Raw genomic sequence first — 20592 nt, forward strand, 5'->3', positions numbered from 1 at the left:
ATCAAATATGATAGTGAAAACTTAAAGGGGACAGCTTTAAACCGAGCAACAATCCATAACTATTATAATGGCATAAATATCTCAAGTACAGAGAATAAATCTTCTACATCCACACAGCACGAGTGACAAACAATGCAATCAATATAAAAATGAGGAAATTTGGAATTATTGCTAATGATACACAGACCAAAAGAACAAAGATGTGAACACAAAAAGGTCACCATACGGCCTTCAACAATGAGCAAAAACGTACCGTATAGTAAGCTATACATAAATCCGGTATGACAAAATGTGAAACAATTCAAAAAAGAACATCAAAACATTTATTTATACAACTACAATGAACGAAATACAAATATAGCAGATAGCAATTAACAACATAGATAACAGGTTTCTAACGACGTAGTTGGAACCAAGGTTTCTTAAAGGTTTTCGAATTAAGCAGCAGAGAATCAAATAAATATATGCATTAAACGAGTTTATTCAAAACACAATAAGTGTATATGGATTGTATCTTAATTTACTCGCTGTGGTAACTTCATCATCGTATGAATTAGAATGTAGAAAACATCTAATACCTTTTTTTGCTTTTTTTTCTTCCGTGTTGAAAGCCGTTTTCAGCAACCTTAGTTATATCATGGGGCAGTTTTTGTAATTATTGGAAGAAGCCAGGAGTACCCGCAGAGACCCGCCTGACTTAGGAAAGAAATCTGGTAATCCTTGTCAAGTAAGATCGGGTTAAACACACCTCGGTTCGACAGGGGTTCGAACTCACAACCTCAGTTGACAGGCTAGTGATCACTGTAGCTACACCTGACTTAACAGTATTAATTTTCTCATTGTTGAAGGCCGTTCAGTGACCTTCAGTGCTGCTTACATCCACGTCAAATCAACTTTGGTGGATAGTTATCTTATTGGCAATCAAACTACATCTCCTTATATTTATACTAACTAAGACCACTCGGCCACAAGTAAACATTGGACCAAGTAAACAATTCTGTAGCGTGGTATCGTGTTTCCAATTCCATAACCAATGGAAAATGCATTGTCTTGTATCTTTCGTTTGTTGACTAGTTTGATTTGCCATAATGATACAAGTATTAATGTTGTTGCATTTTGGATTTTCATATAACATGACATATATTTATATAAAAAGTACATGTTAAACGTCAGTAGATAAAATAAGTTATAAAATATTAATATACTCACTTTGTAAGATACTGGTCGAATTGGCCATTAGTATAAAAATCGCTCTCAGTAGTATAATCTGGAATTTCCTGGAGAACCTGCTCAAGATTACCAGACATTTTATGCCGATTAGATTTAGTGTATTTTATTTCATATTTAAATTGACCGGCTTCAAAGAAGAAGTTATACCACTGAAAAGAGAGAAAAACAAATAATACCATACATTTGACCGAAATGATTGATTTGTTGTGACTCATTAGTATTTATTAAAATCTATCAATAACATGAACATGTCTATTTTATTTTTGTAAGGCAACACACAGGAATATATGACGCATGTATCTATTTGTCGGTTGACGTTCTATATTTCATTTCAAAACTTACTACCGGATCAGTCTAAAGAACATCATATGATAAAGATGACAAAATCAGTAAATTATTTACGTCGGTTATCATACTGATTAAATAAGTAATAGTTATACACCGAGGGATAGGTGTGTCTGGATTAGAAACCCCGACGGCCGGAGGTCGGATGGGTTTCTTATCCAGACACGCCGTATCCCGAGGTGTATAACTAACTTACACCCAATGCTAAACCCTATATTTGTTAACATTGATTATTAAATGAAAAAGAACGGATAGCATATTTATTGACAAAATCAAACCATGATTTATAAGAAAAACATTTTTTTTCACATGAAACCCCACTAGTAACCTTACTTTGGCTATGTTCGTTCAAACTTTGACAAGTGAGTAGATTTTACAAATGTCAAAGTTGCTGTTTTGCATATTCCCGTTAAATCCTGGTGCTAATATGGATAAGCAGTTCAAGATTGACCGTTTCGTGCATTCTCATTACAAAAAAAAAAAAAAAAATACATCATGCTCCTTGAATGCAGTTTTCAATATGGACGGGTATAATATAATAACTTTATTGCAAAACATGAAACCCTGGCGGGTTAAAATGCAAACATAGTACATTGTATACACAAGTGACAAGAAACATAATACATGATAAATGTTTTAAACAAGTCAAGTTGATATTAATAATATATATATATATATATATATATATATATATAATAATTGACCAATGTGGACATTATTTTCGCAATTCCATAGATTGCTTTATATAGTCTACAACACTAGACAAAATATCTTTATTGGGATCTAGAATAGTTTTAAGTTTAGACTTTGAGTCAAGCTGGTTAAAAATAGGATAATGGGTTTTAATTGCATTTATAAGGGAATGTCTTACATTACTGTTAATTTGGCAATGAAGGAAAAAGTGTTCCTCATCATCTAAAATTTTACAAACTTTGCACAGTCTGTGTTCTCTTTGAATTTTTTTATAACGTCCTAATTCAATTTCCAAATTATGATCACTTACACGTAATTTTGTTAAAAGTTGACGACTATTAAAATTGTTTAGATTGTGCAAGTAGTCCTCCAATTTAATTTCATTTTTAAGTTTACTATAAAGATAAAGTTTTGAACTGTTATCAATATTTGAAAGTTTTTCAAGAGTGATGTTATTATACTTTTCCTTCACAATATGTTTAAAAGTTTTTTTGAGTGAATTTTTTATAAGTTTAAAAGGTTTATCAAAATCAACATATTCTTCTTCATCAATATTAAATTCTTTAAAAATATGCTTGGCAAAAGTATACCAAGTATATATTCCATCTTCAGACATAGACTTATTTACTGCAAAAGCTTCTTTAACAAGAGGGTTTATTTCATGGCAGTTTATTCTACAAAAATATAACAAAACTTGAGTTTTAATAAAGGAGTCAAGCGGAAATCGTCCTAACTCAGACTTTGCAGCTATATTACATGAAGTTTTTTAATTCCAAGAACAGTTTTACAAAATTTATGATGCACTTTCTCAAAGCTGAATCTATCTGTCAATGATAAAATATCACAGTTAGTTCCATGCAAAGTGGCTCTATTTATGGCTCTAAAAATTGAGACATAATCTTCCATAAACCAGATCTCGCTATTATATAAAATAATGGGTTTAATTAGTGAATCAAATAATTTACATGATAAATCAACAGGGACATGATGAAAATTAGACATATATTTTTTTAATGAAAATAACGCTTTAAGCGTTTTCTTGGATAGTTCATGTGTAGATTTCTTAAATTTTCCTTTATTATCAATACTGTTCCCAAGAAAATTATACTCTTTAACTTCAGTTAACTGATTTTGTTTATAAAAAAATTTTGACTCAAAAGAATTTCTAGAATGAAAAATCATAATTTTTGTTTTATTTGTATTTACAGTCAGTTGCCATTTGTAGCAATATTTTTCCAGTTTATTCAAAGCAGATTGTAAACCGTTTTGTGATTCTGATAATATTAAAAGATCATCAGTAAAACTAAGACTACTTATTGATGCTTTATCTAAGGACACAGGATCACATGTTCCATCAAAAATTGAATGGAGATCATTAATAAAACAATTAAACAATGTGGGGCTCAAACTGTCCCCTTGTTTGACCCCTTTATTTATTTCAAAAACTTCAGATTGTTTATTATCTATTTTAACTGAAGATTCACAACACTTATATATATCTTTAATATGTATGTTGAGCGTGTCCGGTATAAGACGGACGACATTTTGAGTCAAGCGTTGGATTTGGTAGAAGAGGCTTCAAAATAGAGACATATGACTGGGATCAAAAATTTTACCTTCAAGCAAAGGAGTATTTAGGGAGCAACCATTTTAACTTCAAAAGGGGACGGGGAGGGGGGTTATGGTTTTTTGAAGAATAAATTCTCGCAAATTGCGAACAATTTTATTTAGTTTTTCAACGCTATCAATCAAATTATTTTTCCCTTAAAGGATTTTTTTATTCAAAATAGATGCTTAATATTTTTTTTCGCTATTGGAATTTCCTAAAATATGTTTTTTTAATATCTTGAAACAACTTGTAGTGAACACTATTAGTAATTTCTTATGTTCATGCTATTTAAAAAATAATCAATTTCTATTGTAATGAATAACAATGGACTTTATTTTCGGGATGTAGAAGCAGGGGTTTCTAGAAACCCCGCTCGTCACACCCTGTGGTCAAAATCCATTGTTATTCGTAACAATAGATCTATTCAATTTACACTTGTTTCAGAAATAGAAACTATGAAGTATAACAATAGAAGTGGGTGTAACTTTTAATCAGTATGGTAAAATATAGCCACAATCCTAAACTAAAACAGAAAACGTTATTCTTAGGGTATGAAATAAACATGCAAATGAATATTTTTATATGCTAATTCTGTTTCGTTTCATTATTTTCATCATTGTTGATATACTTTATCAGAACGTTTTCATGTAAACTAAATATAATCAGTAGAGTCCTTCTCTGTATAACGTGCAGTGCAAAGTATTGAGAGTTCCATTACTCCATACCAGGAGATGAAGTATGATCGTCAATGAAACAACTATCCTACAGACACCAAATGAGGTAGATGGTAGCAACTTTAGGCCACCATGCGGCCTTCAACAATGCAATGACAAAATTTAAAACAATTCAAACGAGAAAACCAAAAGGACTAATTTATGCAGTAAGCAAAAAACGAAAAACAAATATGATATACAACAACAATGACAACTGAATGCATGGTTAGGATTTGAAGGCTAGTAGAAATGTAAATACTTTTATAGGATTAACCATATTTTATGTAGAGGTTATTGATGTGCAAATTAAGTCAATATACTCATTAACTGAATATAAGTCCGAAAGACTTTTTTTCTAAAGTCTGCGAGTCAGAGGCCCAGTTAACATATCAATAATATCTAGTTATCTAAAAACTGGTTTATCCTAATATTTCTCAACCCTGACATTTTTTTTTCTTTTAATTTTCACTTTCTTGGAATTCCATAATATCATTCATGTGTATCTAGCGTGAATATATCACAGTGAAATCGGCAAAGTATTAAGATAGATTAGGAAAAAAAGCCTTGACAACGATGGCCAGGTCTTTTGAAGTTTAAACCAAAGAACAAATTTTAATGGGCAATCACATTCAAATATTTATAGATATGCAAATCAAATAAAAAATTCACTTAAATGTTTTCAAATAATGGAAATGTCAATTTGCACTATACAAAGATATATTAATAATAATAAATTATTGGCAAGACTATGTAACAAAAAATAACGTCCGCTTTTGCTAAATGGCTCTGACACAGACAATATCCGCACATTGTAGGAAAATATACAATTTATTTGTACGAGTTTTTCTCCTTTCGTAGCGAGTAAAAATACATTTTATATTTTCCTGCGATGTACGAATATTACTGTTATCCTGCAGTTTAATATGTACCCTTAAAAGTATAGTTCAAACAGCTGAATTTGATTTAGAATGAAATCAACACGACTATTAACATCTACTAAACGTGTATAGCTTGTTGTTATCTGTCAAACTGTATTTGTATAGTAGAAAGATTGCAGGATAAAGTTCTTTATTATCTTCCTGTTGACATAATGCAAAATAAATGCAAGAAGTTATTCTTGAATTTATATTCTATTGAAAGGGGGACAATACCAAAAGAAATATTGTTCGGATGATTATAGTTAAAAAGGTTTCAATTTTTCTCACATGTTTTTTTTTAGTACGTCACTTTATTTCTTTGATTAATATACAGCTCAATTTTGTGAACCTCTTCCCATATACAATTGTACTATTACGATATTTTGATTTGTTTAGGCTGTATGTCTGTAATATTTTGATTTGTATAGGCTGTATGTCTGATGAGGACCTGACTTTCTAAAAGGTAAATCGTTTTTGCAAAGACACGTTCTTCAAATATGTCAAAATTGATTCAAGATAAGATCAAAAATAAAAATTATGTTATTAACATTTCCTGTCAACCCATTGGATTTAATACTAATATTCAAAGATATGATATGTGTATATTCATAGAAAAGAGAATGGAATCGGGGATTAAGTAAAAGAGTTGGAACTGACGGTAATTATTTGTAAAACTTGTGTCGGTTAAAAAAAAAATGTTTAATTTCCCTGTGAAACCAGGAGATCATTTTCGATTGTTTTTTTTATCCTACACAATGTAATTTTTTTTTTTATTAATACCCCGTCACACAGCAGCCGAAAGGAATCTGTGACGTACCCATCAATATACAGAAGTGTGAAATACACAGAATACGCATCTATCATATTGCCGTTAAATAAAAGCTGGTTTGGATTTTTTGTTTATATGGGTTATAAAGAATGTTACGTTTAAGTTACATGATCATACGCCAATAAAATTTTCGAGAAAAACATACATGTACATAGATGAATGATTACAGATTGGTAAACTATATCATATTATTACAACATGTACAATGGATACATATTACATTATTCAACGTCCTCCTTTATGCTCGTTATTTAATATTCTATGGTCATGCATCGGTTTATCTTTACTTACATAATCAATACAAGATATGTCTATTCTGTCAATATAATCATGCCTGTAGAGGTCTCCTCCCGTATTAGCTCCACAGTGTAAATTTGTCAAATTCCACAAATCAAAAACTTTCATACTACTCTGCTTTTTAACTCTTAATATTTCTAAAGTTAACGCTGTAATGTAAAGAAAGAAAATAAAACGAATACATTAAAGTCTTAGAGAAGTATAAAAGCGAATCCAGTGATTTATGGCAATACATGTTAAATATTATATTTTCTGCACCAGATGCACATTTCGACAATTAAGTGTCACTTCAATGATGATTGAGGCCAAACTATTTGAAAATTCAATCTTATAAATACGTTGAAGAACTGATAAAACTAAAAAGGATCGAACGTGAAGCAAAATCCGGACAAGGAATCAGAGCTATGCATGAGGGAGAAACATTTCTTATTTCAACATTATTTCATGTATTTCATAACAGCAAATTTTAATAAAAAAATATCTGAATTTTCCAACCGGTAAGGAAGTGCTGGCTACTGGGCTGGTGATACACTCAGTCCCATAGTCGGGGTATGGGCCCAGAGGTAAAAAACAGATTTACGGTTATTATTTTCCTGCACTAGATGTGCATTTCAAAAATTAGTATCTCTTCAATGAAGCTCGAGGCCACACTACTAGTATTTGAAAATCCAATTATAATACAAGCGTTTAAGTGAAGTCAATCCCATGGATGAGGGAGATACATTCTTTATTCTAAAATAATAATCTGTATTTTGTAACAATAGTAGTGATAACATTTAGGGTATCAAACTTTCTGCAACAGACAACTAATGTCTCTTTCGTGATGCCCGAGGCCAAAATATTTGAAAATCGTATCCTTATACAAACGTTGAAGAGCTGATAAAACCAAAATGGACTGAATGTGAAGCCAAACTAGGACAAACTAAAAACCAATTGTTCAGAGAACAATTGAAGGTATTTCCACATCAATTTTATAAATTATTGATTAGAAGCTACTTCCGGTTTACTCGAAGCTACTTTTGGCATATATATAGTTTCTAGGTACTTTTCAATGAAATAAGTGCAAAAGGTTACTTTCGGTTTACTCCAGGTCACTTCCGGTTGACATTTTTCAAGGTCATACGTTACCAAACGTTTTGCAAAATACCCTATGGCTTTCTAATGTACCAAGTTGAAGTAATAATAAATTAACCTTAAATTAAAACATTTCAGGGGCAATAACTCCAATAAGACGTCATTGGATTGTTTCAGACTAAATGTATTATATATTCATCACAATAAACCAAACATTTTGCACTAATTCTTTTATATATATCTTCAATAGTGTCGGAGAAGATCATAAAAGAAGAAAAAAACAAAATTAAGAACATGAACTTGACCTCGAATTCATTTTTGTGAACCAAGGACCTCAAATCAAAATACCTTAGGTCTCTATCACTTTTCATTCATGTGATACATTATTATTTCACTTGTGTCAAATACAGAATGGGAAATAACTCTCATATGGAGTCTTTGTATCGCTTCAGTCAAAATTGGACAAAACATTCTGAGGATATAACGAGCAATTTGGTAAAATAAATTTGTAAATTTCTTTTAAGGTTACGGAGGAGATGCAACCACAAGGAAAACAGCGTTTGGGGAGATAGTTATTCTTGAGGGAAATACACAATAGTAGTTTAACGATGTTCAAATCTGATAAATAGATTCACAAGACAAATTGCGGTAACAAACAAAGACTGAGGGAATCGATTGGACTCCAAAAGGATCGAGACTGTGTGTGCAAAAAGGGTAATTATCTTCTGCTATGCATGTTTCACCCGCTATGCGAATCAATACACAAAATCGGAAATAGTAAACAATCGGTAAAATTGATTATTCGACGACTATTCTGGTATCCCAAGCCAGAAAATGTGTAAAACGCGGGCCAGATGAATCAAAACTGAATGGATCAAAGCCATTCGGTCATGCATTCAGAAGGGCATTCACGATATACAACGATCACATGGGCTTTTAATCTCTCAATGAAGCCAGATGTTGAATCTGCTTTTTCCTCTCTTCACTACAAATATGTTGTTGTTCAAGCAGACAAAGCCTCTAAAAATATTGCTTGTATATTCAAACGTCATTATTAGGAATGTCTGACTTAAAAACTCGATATTGACAGCAGAACTGGAAATCACACATACACCCCTACATTTTCACGAAAGAGATGATTCTAGAAAATACAAATATGTCTTTCTTTTTTTGTATTATTAGTGATATCAAAAGGACGACCAAAATCTCTTGTCTTAATACTTCATACATAAAAAATTCTTTTAAGATATAGCCAGGTCGTAGCGAAGTTCAACTGAATATCGTTTTAAAGTTCTTACAACATTTTTGTCTACAGTAAAATATTGTAATGAGGTAGATTCTACAAGATGTAGATTCTTTAAAATCTATTGCCCAACCTGTAATCGCATTCTTTTTTAATCTTACACTAATATTCTACGTGCGCAATTGAAAGATCGAATACATCGTCCCATTAAATAGATTTTTTTTTCTACAAAATGTGGAAATCGTAGAAAACAAATTTCTTGTTTTTGGTCATGAAAAATCTTACGTTGTGAAGAACCACACAGATTAAAAAAAAATACATCGAAGATGATATAATCAAAATGCTGTGTTTTTTTTATTGACAACAAACTTCTTTAGTTGGTGAACTGAAATTTCAACAGACAGTCGGTATTCAAAATAGGTACTAAATCTGCATCCTCGCTGACCAACTTTTGTATTTACTCATATAAATCAGGATTCATACAAAAACTTCTATGAGACACACAGAAAAGAATGTCTTAAAGATTTTTTTAATTTCGCTTTCGTTTGGTTAATCAAATAAACATCGGTTTACAATAAAATTTGTTGTTCATTCCGAGAGTTTTATTTCAATATCGTCTTATTCTTTAGAAATTGTCAATGCTTTGATGGTAACCTGGCAATATTTCTAACATTAAAGCAACTTTTCACGCGAAATTACGAACAACTAATCTGTGTAAAAAGCTCTTTCTTGAAGTTAAAGCGATTCCCTTAGTTTCTATTGGTTACCATGATTTGTCTCTTCCTTACCGATTAACGAGATTTGACATCGGTAAACAACTGTCGCCTTAATTTGACGTTGTCTATGCACAGAAAATCCCTGTACCTTAAACCAAGAACATGGACAGAACAGCCGTTTTGCTTTTGTTTTTTTTTTATTTTTGGTCCGTGTTGAAGGCCTCACTGTGACTTAGAGATGAAGAACAGCAATAAAAGCGCCGTTCCTTTACTTTTTTTGTGTTTTTTTGCTGTGCATGTGGATGAATACCCCATATCCTTTGTTTTTCTATTGTATACAGTTTTTAAAAAATATTTAATATTTTTCGCACACTGTATCTTTGATTAACAGCATAAAGCGAACGTCCATCTCTATTTGGCAAGTTTTCAGCATTTTTGATGTTTTTCTTTCTCACAAAATATAACAGTAACTTCAAAGTATTTGCACTTTACTGTTCGTGGGAACAACTTACATTGTCATATAATGCTATCACGACTGCATTTAATGTTGTGACTACTGCATATAATGTTTTAACCACTGCATATAATGTTCCGACAACTGCATATACTGTTGTCACGACTGCATATAATGCTGTGACCACTGCATATAATGCTGTGATCACTTCATATAATGCTGTGATCACTGCATATAATGATGATCATCAACATAAGGCAGTCATGGCGTTCCATAGGTTCCAGCAGTTGTCTATGGTAATGAACCTTTAATATATATATATACATAAAATATAACATGCTAATAGAAAAATATATATATACATAAAATATATATTTTTCTATTATCATGTTTTCTATCAATAATGGTTGTGGACTGTCATATTTATGTCTTTTATGTGATGATTTGTTTCAAAATCAACATTAAACAGAAATTCTACTTTATATCTTTCAAAATCCAAGAGTAAAGGTCTCTCCATAGTGTTTATATGCACGGATAAAACCAGAATATATGCTCATTGTTGAACGCCGTACGCTGACCTATTATTGTTAACTTCTATGTCATTTGGTCTCTGATGGAGAGTTGTCTCCTTGTTCTTTGCAAAGATATTTTTTCTGCTCTGAATACTACTTTGAAGTTTTAAGTTTATTAAAAAATACAAGGTAGAGTTTAGAAAGACAAAACTGAATAGACACGCCTATAACATGTATACTTATACTGGATGTAGGATCTTTCAATTTGAGACATAATAATGTTTTTCTTTGTATTAAAGGTTTAATAATAGATGCTAGTCTGAACACTCGACTGAAATAATCATTGTAATAAACTTTCTATTCCATGTGTTCTCATTTTACGCAATTTACTCAATTTATATGGTGTCATTTAATGCACGTAACTGTTAAGAAAAATATCTTAACTTTTTGCATTCATTTAAAGTGAAAATAATACTCAATTCCAAAATAGATATAATGAATAAGAGAACTTTGGATCAAGTTTAGGTTTGAAAGTTACAATCTATGCAATATAACAAATTATGCGAAACCTAAGTATTCCGACACCCTGTACGATCCGACACAATTCTTTGTCCCCTTAGAGAGTCGGATTAGACAGGTTGCACTGTATATTCATTGATGATTTATTACTTTTTATCTATATTTTTCAGACCATACTGGTTGAGAACCAGTTACCTTCACCTGCCATTTCAATCAATTACACAATAGCGTTACTAAAAACGACAAACTGCTGATAACTTCAGACAAATAGTTTTACTTCCTTTGTAAAAACTCCTTTTTGTTTGATCCGATCAAGATAGGGACATGGCAAATGTTCTGTAAAATTAATTTAACGCGTCCTACAGGAACAAGAAACATGTCATGACGTCCTCAATTTTAGGAACACTTACCGTTTTAAGACAGTTGAAAGCATTTTCAATTTCTTTCAAATTTATTGTATAAAGATTTATGAGTCTATACGTCTTTTCAATATAACGTAAGAGGTTGATTTCAAGTGACAGAACAGAAAGAAGACCTTCCAAACTAATTGTCAGAAAGGCCATGTAATTGGATCATGTGACGCAACTTCTTCTAACCTTGCTTCACAAAAGTACAAATACATCATCAATGTCCCGCCTAAATGTAAATTGTATCATTTAAATACAAGATTCAGTATTCACAGTAACTGGTCATCGTACCTTTAACATTTCGCGCAAAAATCTGCACACTTGTAACCCTCTTTTCGTTGTTTATAAGAGGAATTAAAGTTTGAGTCTATGGTGCTAATCTTAACTTTTGGTAACCCATTTTATGTTTAAAGAATATTTCCCTAAAGTGCTCTTGTCAAAAATGTCGGTAACTGGTATTAGTGTTCTTCGTTCTTAGAGAACTTTTTGGAAACATATTCAAATTTTCTTTTTAAGAGATAAAATATGACGTTTGATAATGCTTCAGTTCACTTTACACACAAAAGTCACATGAAAATGTCAAAAATCCATGCAGTGTTGAAATCAATACAACGTCGACGGCATGAAAACATCCATTTATGGGTGATGTCACCAAAAGGTATGCAGGTATCAAACTAGAAGAGTGTGGTAGAATTTCTTAAGTGGGAATCTATTTAATCAAATATACAATTTGCTTAATTCGCATGTGTGAATAGCTAAGATGAATTTATGTTAAAGTGAATTTGTATAATCAGGGATTATGTAGAAACCCTGATTTTTCTGGGATTTTCCATAATCACTAAAATCATTAGTGATTATATATAATCCCTGAAAATGACCAGTGATTTTACATATGCAAATTTTAAGAATCATTTTACAAATTCCCTGAAATAATTTCAGGGAATATAAATAATACAAAGATCTTATATTTGATAAAAATAAATCAAATATAGACAAATAAATCATACGTATTACCCCTTTATGTTATACGTGGACAGTTTTCATTGCCTGTCCATTTATCGAATCTCATTAAAGTCAAAAAATTTCCGGGGATATTCTATACGTTGAACCACATTAACTCATAAAAAAAAACAATTTACAATTGAAATTAATAATTCCAACATAAATGCACATATCATGTAATTTGGTGTAAAAGAAAGGGGATGAACGTTATTGAACATCTATTTTATGTTTTCTTTGTTCCATAGAACAAGGAATTAAAACAAATTAAGAAATGCAACTAAAGGTACAGAAACTTAAACAGAACACATGCTTGACAGATTGAACAAAATTTTTGAGGAGGCCATAATTGGCTGTAATGTTATGATACCGATTCCGCATGTTGATCGTGGAAAAGGAGACCAAAAAAATATAATGGCCATTGTTCATAAAAGGACTGAAAATGATAATGCCTGGCTACGAACCATGAATGAAATCTTTCTCAGATAATACAAAAGGAATCAATTTGAGGTGTCTGCTTAACCTTCTTAACACCTTCAGATGTTTCTGAGGAATACTTAAGTGCTCTTCAACGTGCAGTAAAATCAGATTCAAAACTAGAATGTGAAGGCTAAGTTTTTTGTTTTTGTTTTTTGTTGTTGATTAAAAAACAAAAACAAACAGTCGTGCAAATGTTCAATAGTAGAGGGTCTGGATGGGGTTAAAAGTAAAATGGACAAAAAAAATAAAGAAAAAAGAAAAATATACAAAAAAGATGAAGAATACAGAATAATGGGATGTTAGAATATAAGAAAAGAGGATAATGGGCAAAATAAATAAAGAATAGAGAAAAATGATATAAAAATTTAAAGAATAAAGAAAAGAACCTCATAGTAGATCAATGTAGTTTGTAAACCCATAGTAGATCAATGTAGTTTGTAAAATTAAATAATTTGTATAAGAATAGTGTGCTTAAAATTTTAATATTTATATTTTTAAAGATGTTAAATACGATTTTATAGAATAAATTATTTAAGTTTTATTCATTGTCTCTTCATTTCAGTTATTATGGATAATTCCTGACATTTTTCTAGTGATTATGCATAATTCCTGAAAATTTTGTAATTATATACAACCACTAAAGTTACCAGTGATTATACATATTCCCTAATAATATACATGTACTGTAACATATATACGGCTAAGATCAGAGATTGATTTGAACTTAAAGAATAAAATAATCTTCGATGAAAATCACCATCTCAAAAAACTAAATTGTTAAACAGGTTTAAAAAAATGTGTTTTCAAACAATGTGAATATATATCAAAATTTCAAATGTTATGTTTCAACTGAATAAGCAAACTAAAAAGGTTAGTTAAAATGCCATACTCAATTTATGACTGTAATTTGAATCAAAGTACTGAAGTACTGAACATCGGATGACCGCAAGTTCTTGTGGATGGTCAAAAGCACTTGTCACAGAAAAAAAATCACATCTCTATACCTGAAACTGAGGTTAATGTACAGATCTATATGTGAATGATATAAAATATAACAACTAATTTTATAACACTCAATAGTGTGTTAAAGTTACATTCTTAGGCACTTATATATATATATATATATATATATATATATAGAAGTCTATAAAAAGGACCAACCAGCAAATTTACTATGTACCGGATCGTCTAGAATAGACGATACTGTGCAGATAAGGAAAAAATTATATAAGTCTAGAGATTTGCACAACGATACTAATATAAGATGGTATTATACGAAGATGTTGTTAATAAATCGTGTTGACAAATATTTCGGCTTAACAAATAGCCTTCTTCGGTGTCAATTATTTTAACAATACTGATAATATGTATAAAAATAGCTCAATAATACAAGTAAGTTTTGGTCTATTGATTTAATCCAAAATCCTGAACATCATAATATAAAACAAAACTCAATACTCAAATCTACGTGACTGTGTATATTCACAACCCAAAATGAGTGAAAAATAAAACTTAGTATTTTTTATTGATGCCGTTTGGATGATGTACATTTAGTTCCTTTATCCAAAAGCTTTCCCGAACCTGTCGCTGGGCATCACTCCAGTGAATGTTCTGTTCAATCACTAGGATCTTCATGCGGTTAAAGTCATCAAGTGTGTGACCAGACTGTCTGAAATGCTGAGAAACTGGGAGAAGTGGCTTCTTAGAGATATCACTCCTATGGCCATTGAGGCGTTTGTGGAAAGGCTGCTTTGACTCACCAACATATTGGAGGCCACAAACCGAACATTCTAGAATGTAAATAACATTCATACTTTTGCAGTTAACATTGCAAAATATCTTATAGTTATTTTCGGTTGCCTTACTGTGAAAAGTTGATGAGTGATGCATCTGTAGGCAGCATTTGCAGCGTTTTTCATCACACGAACGACATTCTCCAGAAGTACTTCTATTATCAGACACTTCAGCCCGCACCAGCAGGTTACGCAGACTATTGGGTTGCCTAAAAGCTATCATGGGAGGCTCTGGAAAAATCTTGGATAGTTTGGAATTCTTTTCAACTGTTTTCCAATGCTCACGAATGACACCGAAGCTGTTTTTGAGAGATGGGTGGTAAGTAAGAACACATGGAGTCCTTTTATTTTTATTTTTATTTTTGTATTCTAACAGTTTACTCCTTGGAATAGTTTCCGCTTTCTGAAAGCAACTGAAAACAACTACAAATTTATAAAAAAGAGTACTTGGATCCCTAAACCGAGCAAAAATGCCACCTTGGAATCATTTATTGACAATTTTAAGTCGGACATTATTAGAAATACTAGAAATAACAATAAACCTTTTGACAATCTTACCAATGAAGAACGAACTGCACTGAAAAACTTACGATCTAACGACAATATCGTCATTAAACCTGCAGACAAAGGCAGTGCAGTGGTTGTCATGGATAAATCTGCCTATATTCAAGAGGCTGAACGACAACTTGGCGATGCAAGGTTCTACCAAAAACTAGACTCTGATCCTACAACATCTTTTAGCAGAGAAATAACTGATAGTTTGGTAGAAATGCACAACGATGGTTTCATCGATGAAAAGATTCTAGAATATTTGAAACCAGAAAATCCAAAACCGGGCAGATTTTATCTTTTACCTAAAATTCATAAGGCCAACAACCCAGGAAGACCTATAGTTTCAGCGAACGGTCATCCGACGGAAAAAATATCGGAATTCGTTGACTTCCATCTTCGTCAACATGTTGAGGACTTACCATCTCACATCAAAGATACTACCGATTATCTTAGAAAATTGCAGGCCTTAAATCCACTCCACGACACTTGTCTCTATGGACGTCACCTCCCTCTACACGAATATTCCACATGCAGATGGCATTGATGCATGTAAAGAAGTTTGGAATTCCCGACCAGTGAAATATCCACCTACTGAATGCCTGGTCAAAATGCTCACGCTGGTACTCAAAAACAACAACTTCACTTTTGATGGAGACCATTATCTGCAAGTTAATGGAACTGCTATGGGCACCAAAATGGCTCCATCATATGCCAACATATTTATGGGCAAATTAGAAAAACAACTCCTTGAATCTTCCATCGAAAAACCGCTTTCCTGGTTTAGATTTATAGATGATGTGGATATGAAATGGAATAAAAGTGACGAGGATTTAGATACATTCATCACTCATGCTAACAACATACATCCAAGTATCAAATTTACTCATGAGAAATCTAAATCCAAAATCACCTTCCTCGATACCTCCAGCTCGCTCACAGATGGCATCATATCCACTGATCTATATTCTAAGCCTACTGACACTCACCAATATCTGTCCCCTAAAAGTTGCCATCCTGCTCATTGTACTAAGAGCATCCCGTACAGTCAGGCACTCAGAGTCAAGCGAATATGTTCCAACTCAGAAACAACTAAAAAACAACTACGTCAACTCGAAACCCGCTTCAAGAGAAGGGGCTACAAACACAAAACTATCCAAAAAGGCTTTCAGAAAGCGGAAACTATTCCAAGGAGTAAACTGTTAGAATACAAAAATAAAAATAAAAATAAAAGGACTCCATGTGTTCTTACTTACCACCCATCTCTCAAAAACAGCTTCGGTGTCATTCGTGAGCATTGGAAAACAGTTGAAAAGAATTCCAAACTATCCAAGATTTTTCCAGAGCCTCCCATGATAGCTTTTAGGCAACCCAATAGTCTGCGTAACCTGCTGGTGCGGGCTGAAGTGTCTGATAATAGAAGTACTTCTGGAGAATGTCGTTCGTGTGATGAAAAACGCTGCAAATGCTGCCTACAGATGCATCACTCATCAACTTTTCACAGTAAGGCAACCGAAAATAACTATAAGATATTTTGCAATGTTAACTGCAAAAGTATGAATGTTATTTACATTCTAGAATGTTCGGTTTGTGGCCTCCAATATGTTGGTGAGTCAAAGCAGCCTTTCCACAAACGCCTCAATGGCCATAGGAGTGATATCTCTAAGAAGCCACTTCTCCCAGTTTCTCAGCATTTCAGACAGTCTGGTCACACACTTGATGACTTTAACCGCATGAAGATCCTAGTGATTGAACAGAACATTCACTGGAGTGATGCCCAGCGACAGGTTCGGGAAAGCTTTTGGATAAAGGAACTAAATGTACATCATCCAAACGGCATCAATAAAAAATACTAAGTTTTATTTTTCACTCATTTTGGGTTGTGAATATACACAGTCACGTATATTTGAGTATTGAGTTTTGTTTTATATTATGATGTTCAGGATTTCGGATTAAATCAATAGACCAAAACTTACTTGTATTATTGAGCTATTTTTATACATATTATCAGTATTGTTAAAATAATTGACACCGAAGAAGGCTATTTGTTAAGCCGAAATATTTGTCAACACGATTTATTAACAACATCTTCGTATAATACCATCTTATATTAGTATCGTTGTGCAAATCTCTAGACTTATATATATATATATATATATATATATATAGATTTCTAACGACAAAACATTTTCATATTATTAATTTATGTTCTAAACAAAAATATTTTTATCAGTATTCATTGAAGAGATGTATTTCTAACAAACGATAAGGAATGTTAGTTTGCACTCGTTAATATCCGCGTATTTATTATGTTTATAGATCGGTCACAAACCCAAAACGAAAGTTACGTAATAGAAATCTAGGCGATAGAAATACATCGGAATGCCCTTACGGTCATCGCGATGTAAAATATGACGCTTTAAATAATATATTTTCATCATTGATTGAAATACTAATAGTGCTATATTGCTTACACTCTAGCTGTTAAGTAATTCAAAACAAAATCGACTAACTCGAAGTAGTGCTTTAAAAAATACAAATATAGAGAAATTAAATAAATTACTTTCAGTTAATGTTGCCGAATCTGTTATCGGTAGTTTGTAAAATTGAATAATTTGTATAAGAATAGTGTGCTTAAAATTTTAATATTTATGTTTTTAAAGATGTTAGATATGATTTTATAGAATACATTATTTAAGTTTTATTCACTGTCTCTTCATTCCAGTTATTAAGTATAATTTCTGACATTTTTTCTAGTGATTATGCATAATTCCTGAAAATTTTAGTAATTAAATACAATCACTAAAGTTACCAGTGATTATACATAATCCCTGAAAATTTCAGGGATTATACATATTCACTAATTATATACATGTACTGTAACATATATACAGTGTGAAATCTAGTGACAAAATATTACCTCCCCTGTAAACACTGAAAACTAGATCTTCTCAATGTTTGTCCCATTTTAGCAATCAATTATGGATCCACGGAAAAACGTTCTGGTAAATAGTAAAATTAGAAATAAATTGAAATAAAAACAAAACTTCAACTCAATGTTATCATTTTCCTCCTTAAGTAGCAAACGACGAGTACAGCAGGCTATAGAAGCTTGGTTTTAAATTGGTTTAAAATGATGCTATGCGAATAAATTCCAGGAGTATCATTCTGGAACATGCTAATTTTTCGTATATATATACAGCTAGATCAGAAAAAGTCAGGGAAAAAAATTCCAAAGGGATCGATTGATATGCAGTAAAGATTGGCTCTTTTGAAATTAAGTTAGAGTGGGTGGCGCGTATTCGCCTTGGACACATTTTCGCCGTTTTGCTATTTTTTCTGTAAAATTTGTGTGCCTTTACCAAATACTTGCCTAAATAGATGGTAAAGGCTGTTTGTTATGTTACATCTGTTGATATTCCTCTTTACCCCATTTCCAAGGTTATTCGCACATATTGAGAAATACGCAGGTGTTTTTAAATGATTTTGGCAATTATGTAAGATTTATATGGCAATCATGCGCAGTCTTAAAGTAAATATTTGTGAGAAAAATCGTATAGGAATGATCTCTGAAGCTTATTCATGTAATTGCAAACATTCGTTTTTATAATATACCAGGATAATGAGGATTGTCATATCATACATTGCGGCGAAAATGTGTCCCCCATAGTACACGAACAACTTGATTTCCTCTTTAGTTTGCGTTCGTTTTTAGAACAATTAACCAATGTTTTGAAGATAATTTCTTAATCAAACATTTTTTTCATATAGTTAAATTTCTGAAACCTTCATAAAAAGTTCCAAATATTCGAATGTAGGTCGGATGTAAGTGGAAATGAACGAATTATGCGGCGAATATGGGTCTCTCACTCTACCAGTTAGCATGCAGTGTTCTACAATCATATTTATAAAACATTCATATTTGCTCTTACATTATGCATGTACACTTCTTTTTCATCTATATCAAAATTCCTCATAATACTACTTATCAAATTGTAAAACATTTTCTCCCATTATAGTATTCTAATTTTTGACTCCTATTCTTTTGTAACAGTTTTCTTATAACAATCTTTTACTTTTAATTTTTTTTTTAAACAACTATATAGGATAACCGTTCTTAAAAATTGATCTTGCTTGTAAATAATTTTCCATGTTATTTCTTTGTGAAATTGTAGCAATTATTTTAGTAATCAAAGATCGCAAAAACATTACTCTTTCAACATATATTTTGAACTTTTTAATAATTAATGTATTTTTTTATATATCATCTGGTATTCTAATTATGAAAGGAATAAAATCCTAAAGACGCTAGAGCACAAATTGATTGATGTAGTTTGATGGGCTACAAAATGTTTGAAAGCACTAAGCAAAATCAAACAGACCTTATCTCGATGTAAACATTGAATGTGAATAAATCGAGGAGACTGCAAATACTTGTATAAAACTCGAGACGACCTTTTCTTAAAATTGTATACAGAATAGTAGAAAGATACATACTTTATAAAACTTGTTTTTAACCTGCACAGACATACTTTCAAATTTTTATATTCACGAAAGGACAACAGTTCTCTATTGAATGTACATGTGACAAGAGCAGACCGGTGTGCTCGAAAACTTAGGTGTGAAAAAATAAGCATACTTTGGGAAATTGTAACATGCTAAGGACTTTTTGGAATGCTCAGACAATTGGTGACCCGAAAGATCTTTCGATTTTGTATGTACATGATTTTTTCCACTTTTTTTTTATCAATATGCAGCAAAGATTGGCAGTTTTTAAATTTCAGTTTTACAAGCTTCTATAGCAATTATCTCGATAAATACTGTACATAAAACATCGTGTATTTGCATGTATATTTCTAATAACACAGTTTAACAAATAATTTCTTTAAAATGTACAATTATTATTTAGAAATAACTTTTGATCAGTATCGTCATCGGTATTGTTTAATTATTGACTTCTCGACTCTATCATAAGAAGAGTGAATTTTCTTTTGTTTTCGTTCACTGGATATCCCACTGTATACGGCTAAGATCAGAGATTGTTTTGAACTTAAAAAATCAAATAACTTTCAATGAAAATCGACATATCAAAAAACTAAATTATTAAACAAGTTTTAAAAAATGTGTGTTCATACAATGTGAATCTATATAAAAAATTCAAATGTTATTTTTCAACTGAATAAAGAAACTAAAAAGGTTAGTTAAAATGCCAT

At 31.6% G+C, this 20592-nt stretch overlaps 1 protein-coding gene across 2 annotated transcripts in view; it reads right to left on the reverse strand.

Annotated features, from left to right (window-relative positions):
* Positions 1-20592, reverse strand: part of LOC127728247 (uncharacterized) — a 125547-nt gene that overhangs the window by 25633 nt on the left and 79322 nt on the right. The window contains exons 2-3 of one of the 2 annotated variants that reach the window (XM_052235518.1): positions 6628-6782; positions 1210-1379 (exon numbers count right to left, since the gene is read on the reverse strand). The exons of the other annotated variant lie outside the window; for it this stretch is intronic. Coding sequence (XP_052091478.1) covers positions 1210-1379; positions 6628-6782 — 325 coding nt within the window. The remainder of the gene's footprint in view (positions 1-1209; positions 1380-6627; positions 6783-20592) is intronic. 2 annotated transcript variants of the gene reach the window in all.

The sequence above is a fragment of the Mytilus californianus genome, unplaced genomic scaffold, assembly GCF_021869535.1.
Source record: "Mytilus californianus isolate M0D057914Y unplaced genomic scaffold, xbMytCali1.0.p SCAF_2, whole genome shotgun sequence".
NCBI classification, from domain to species: Eukaryota; Metazoa; Mollusca; class Bivalvia; order Mytilida; family Mytilidae; genus Mytilus; species Mytilus californianus.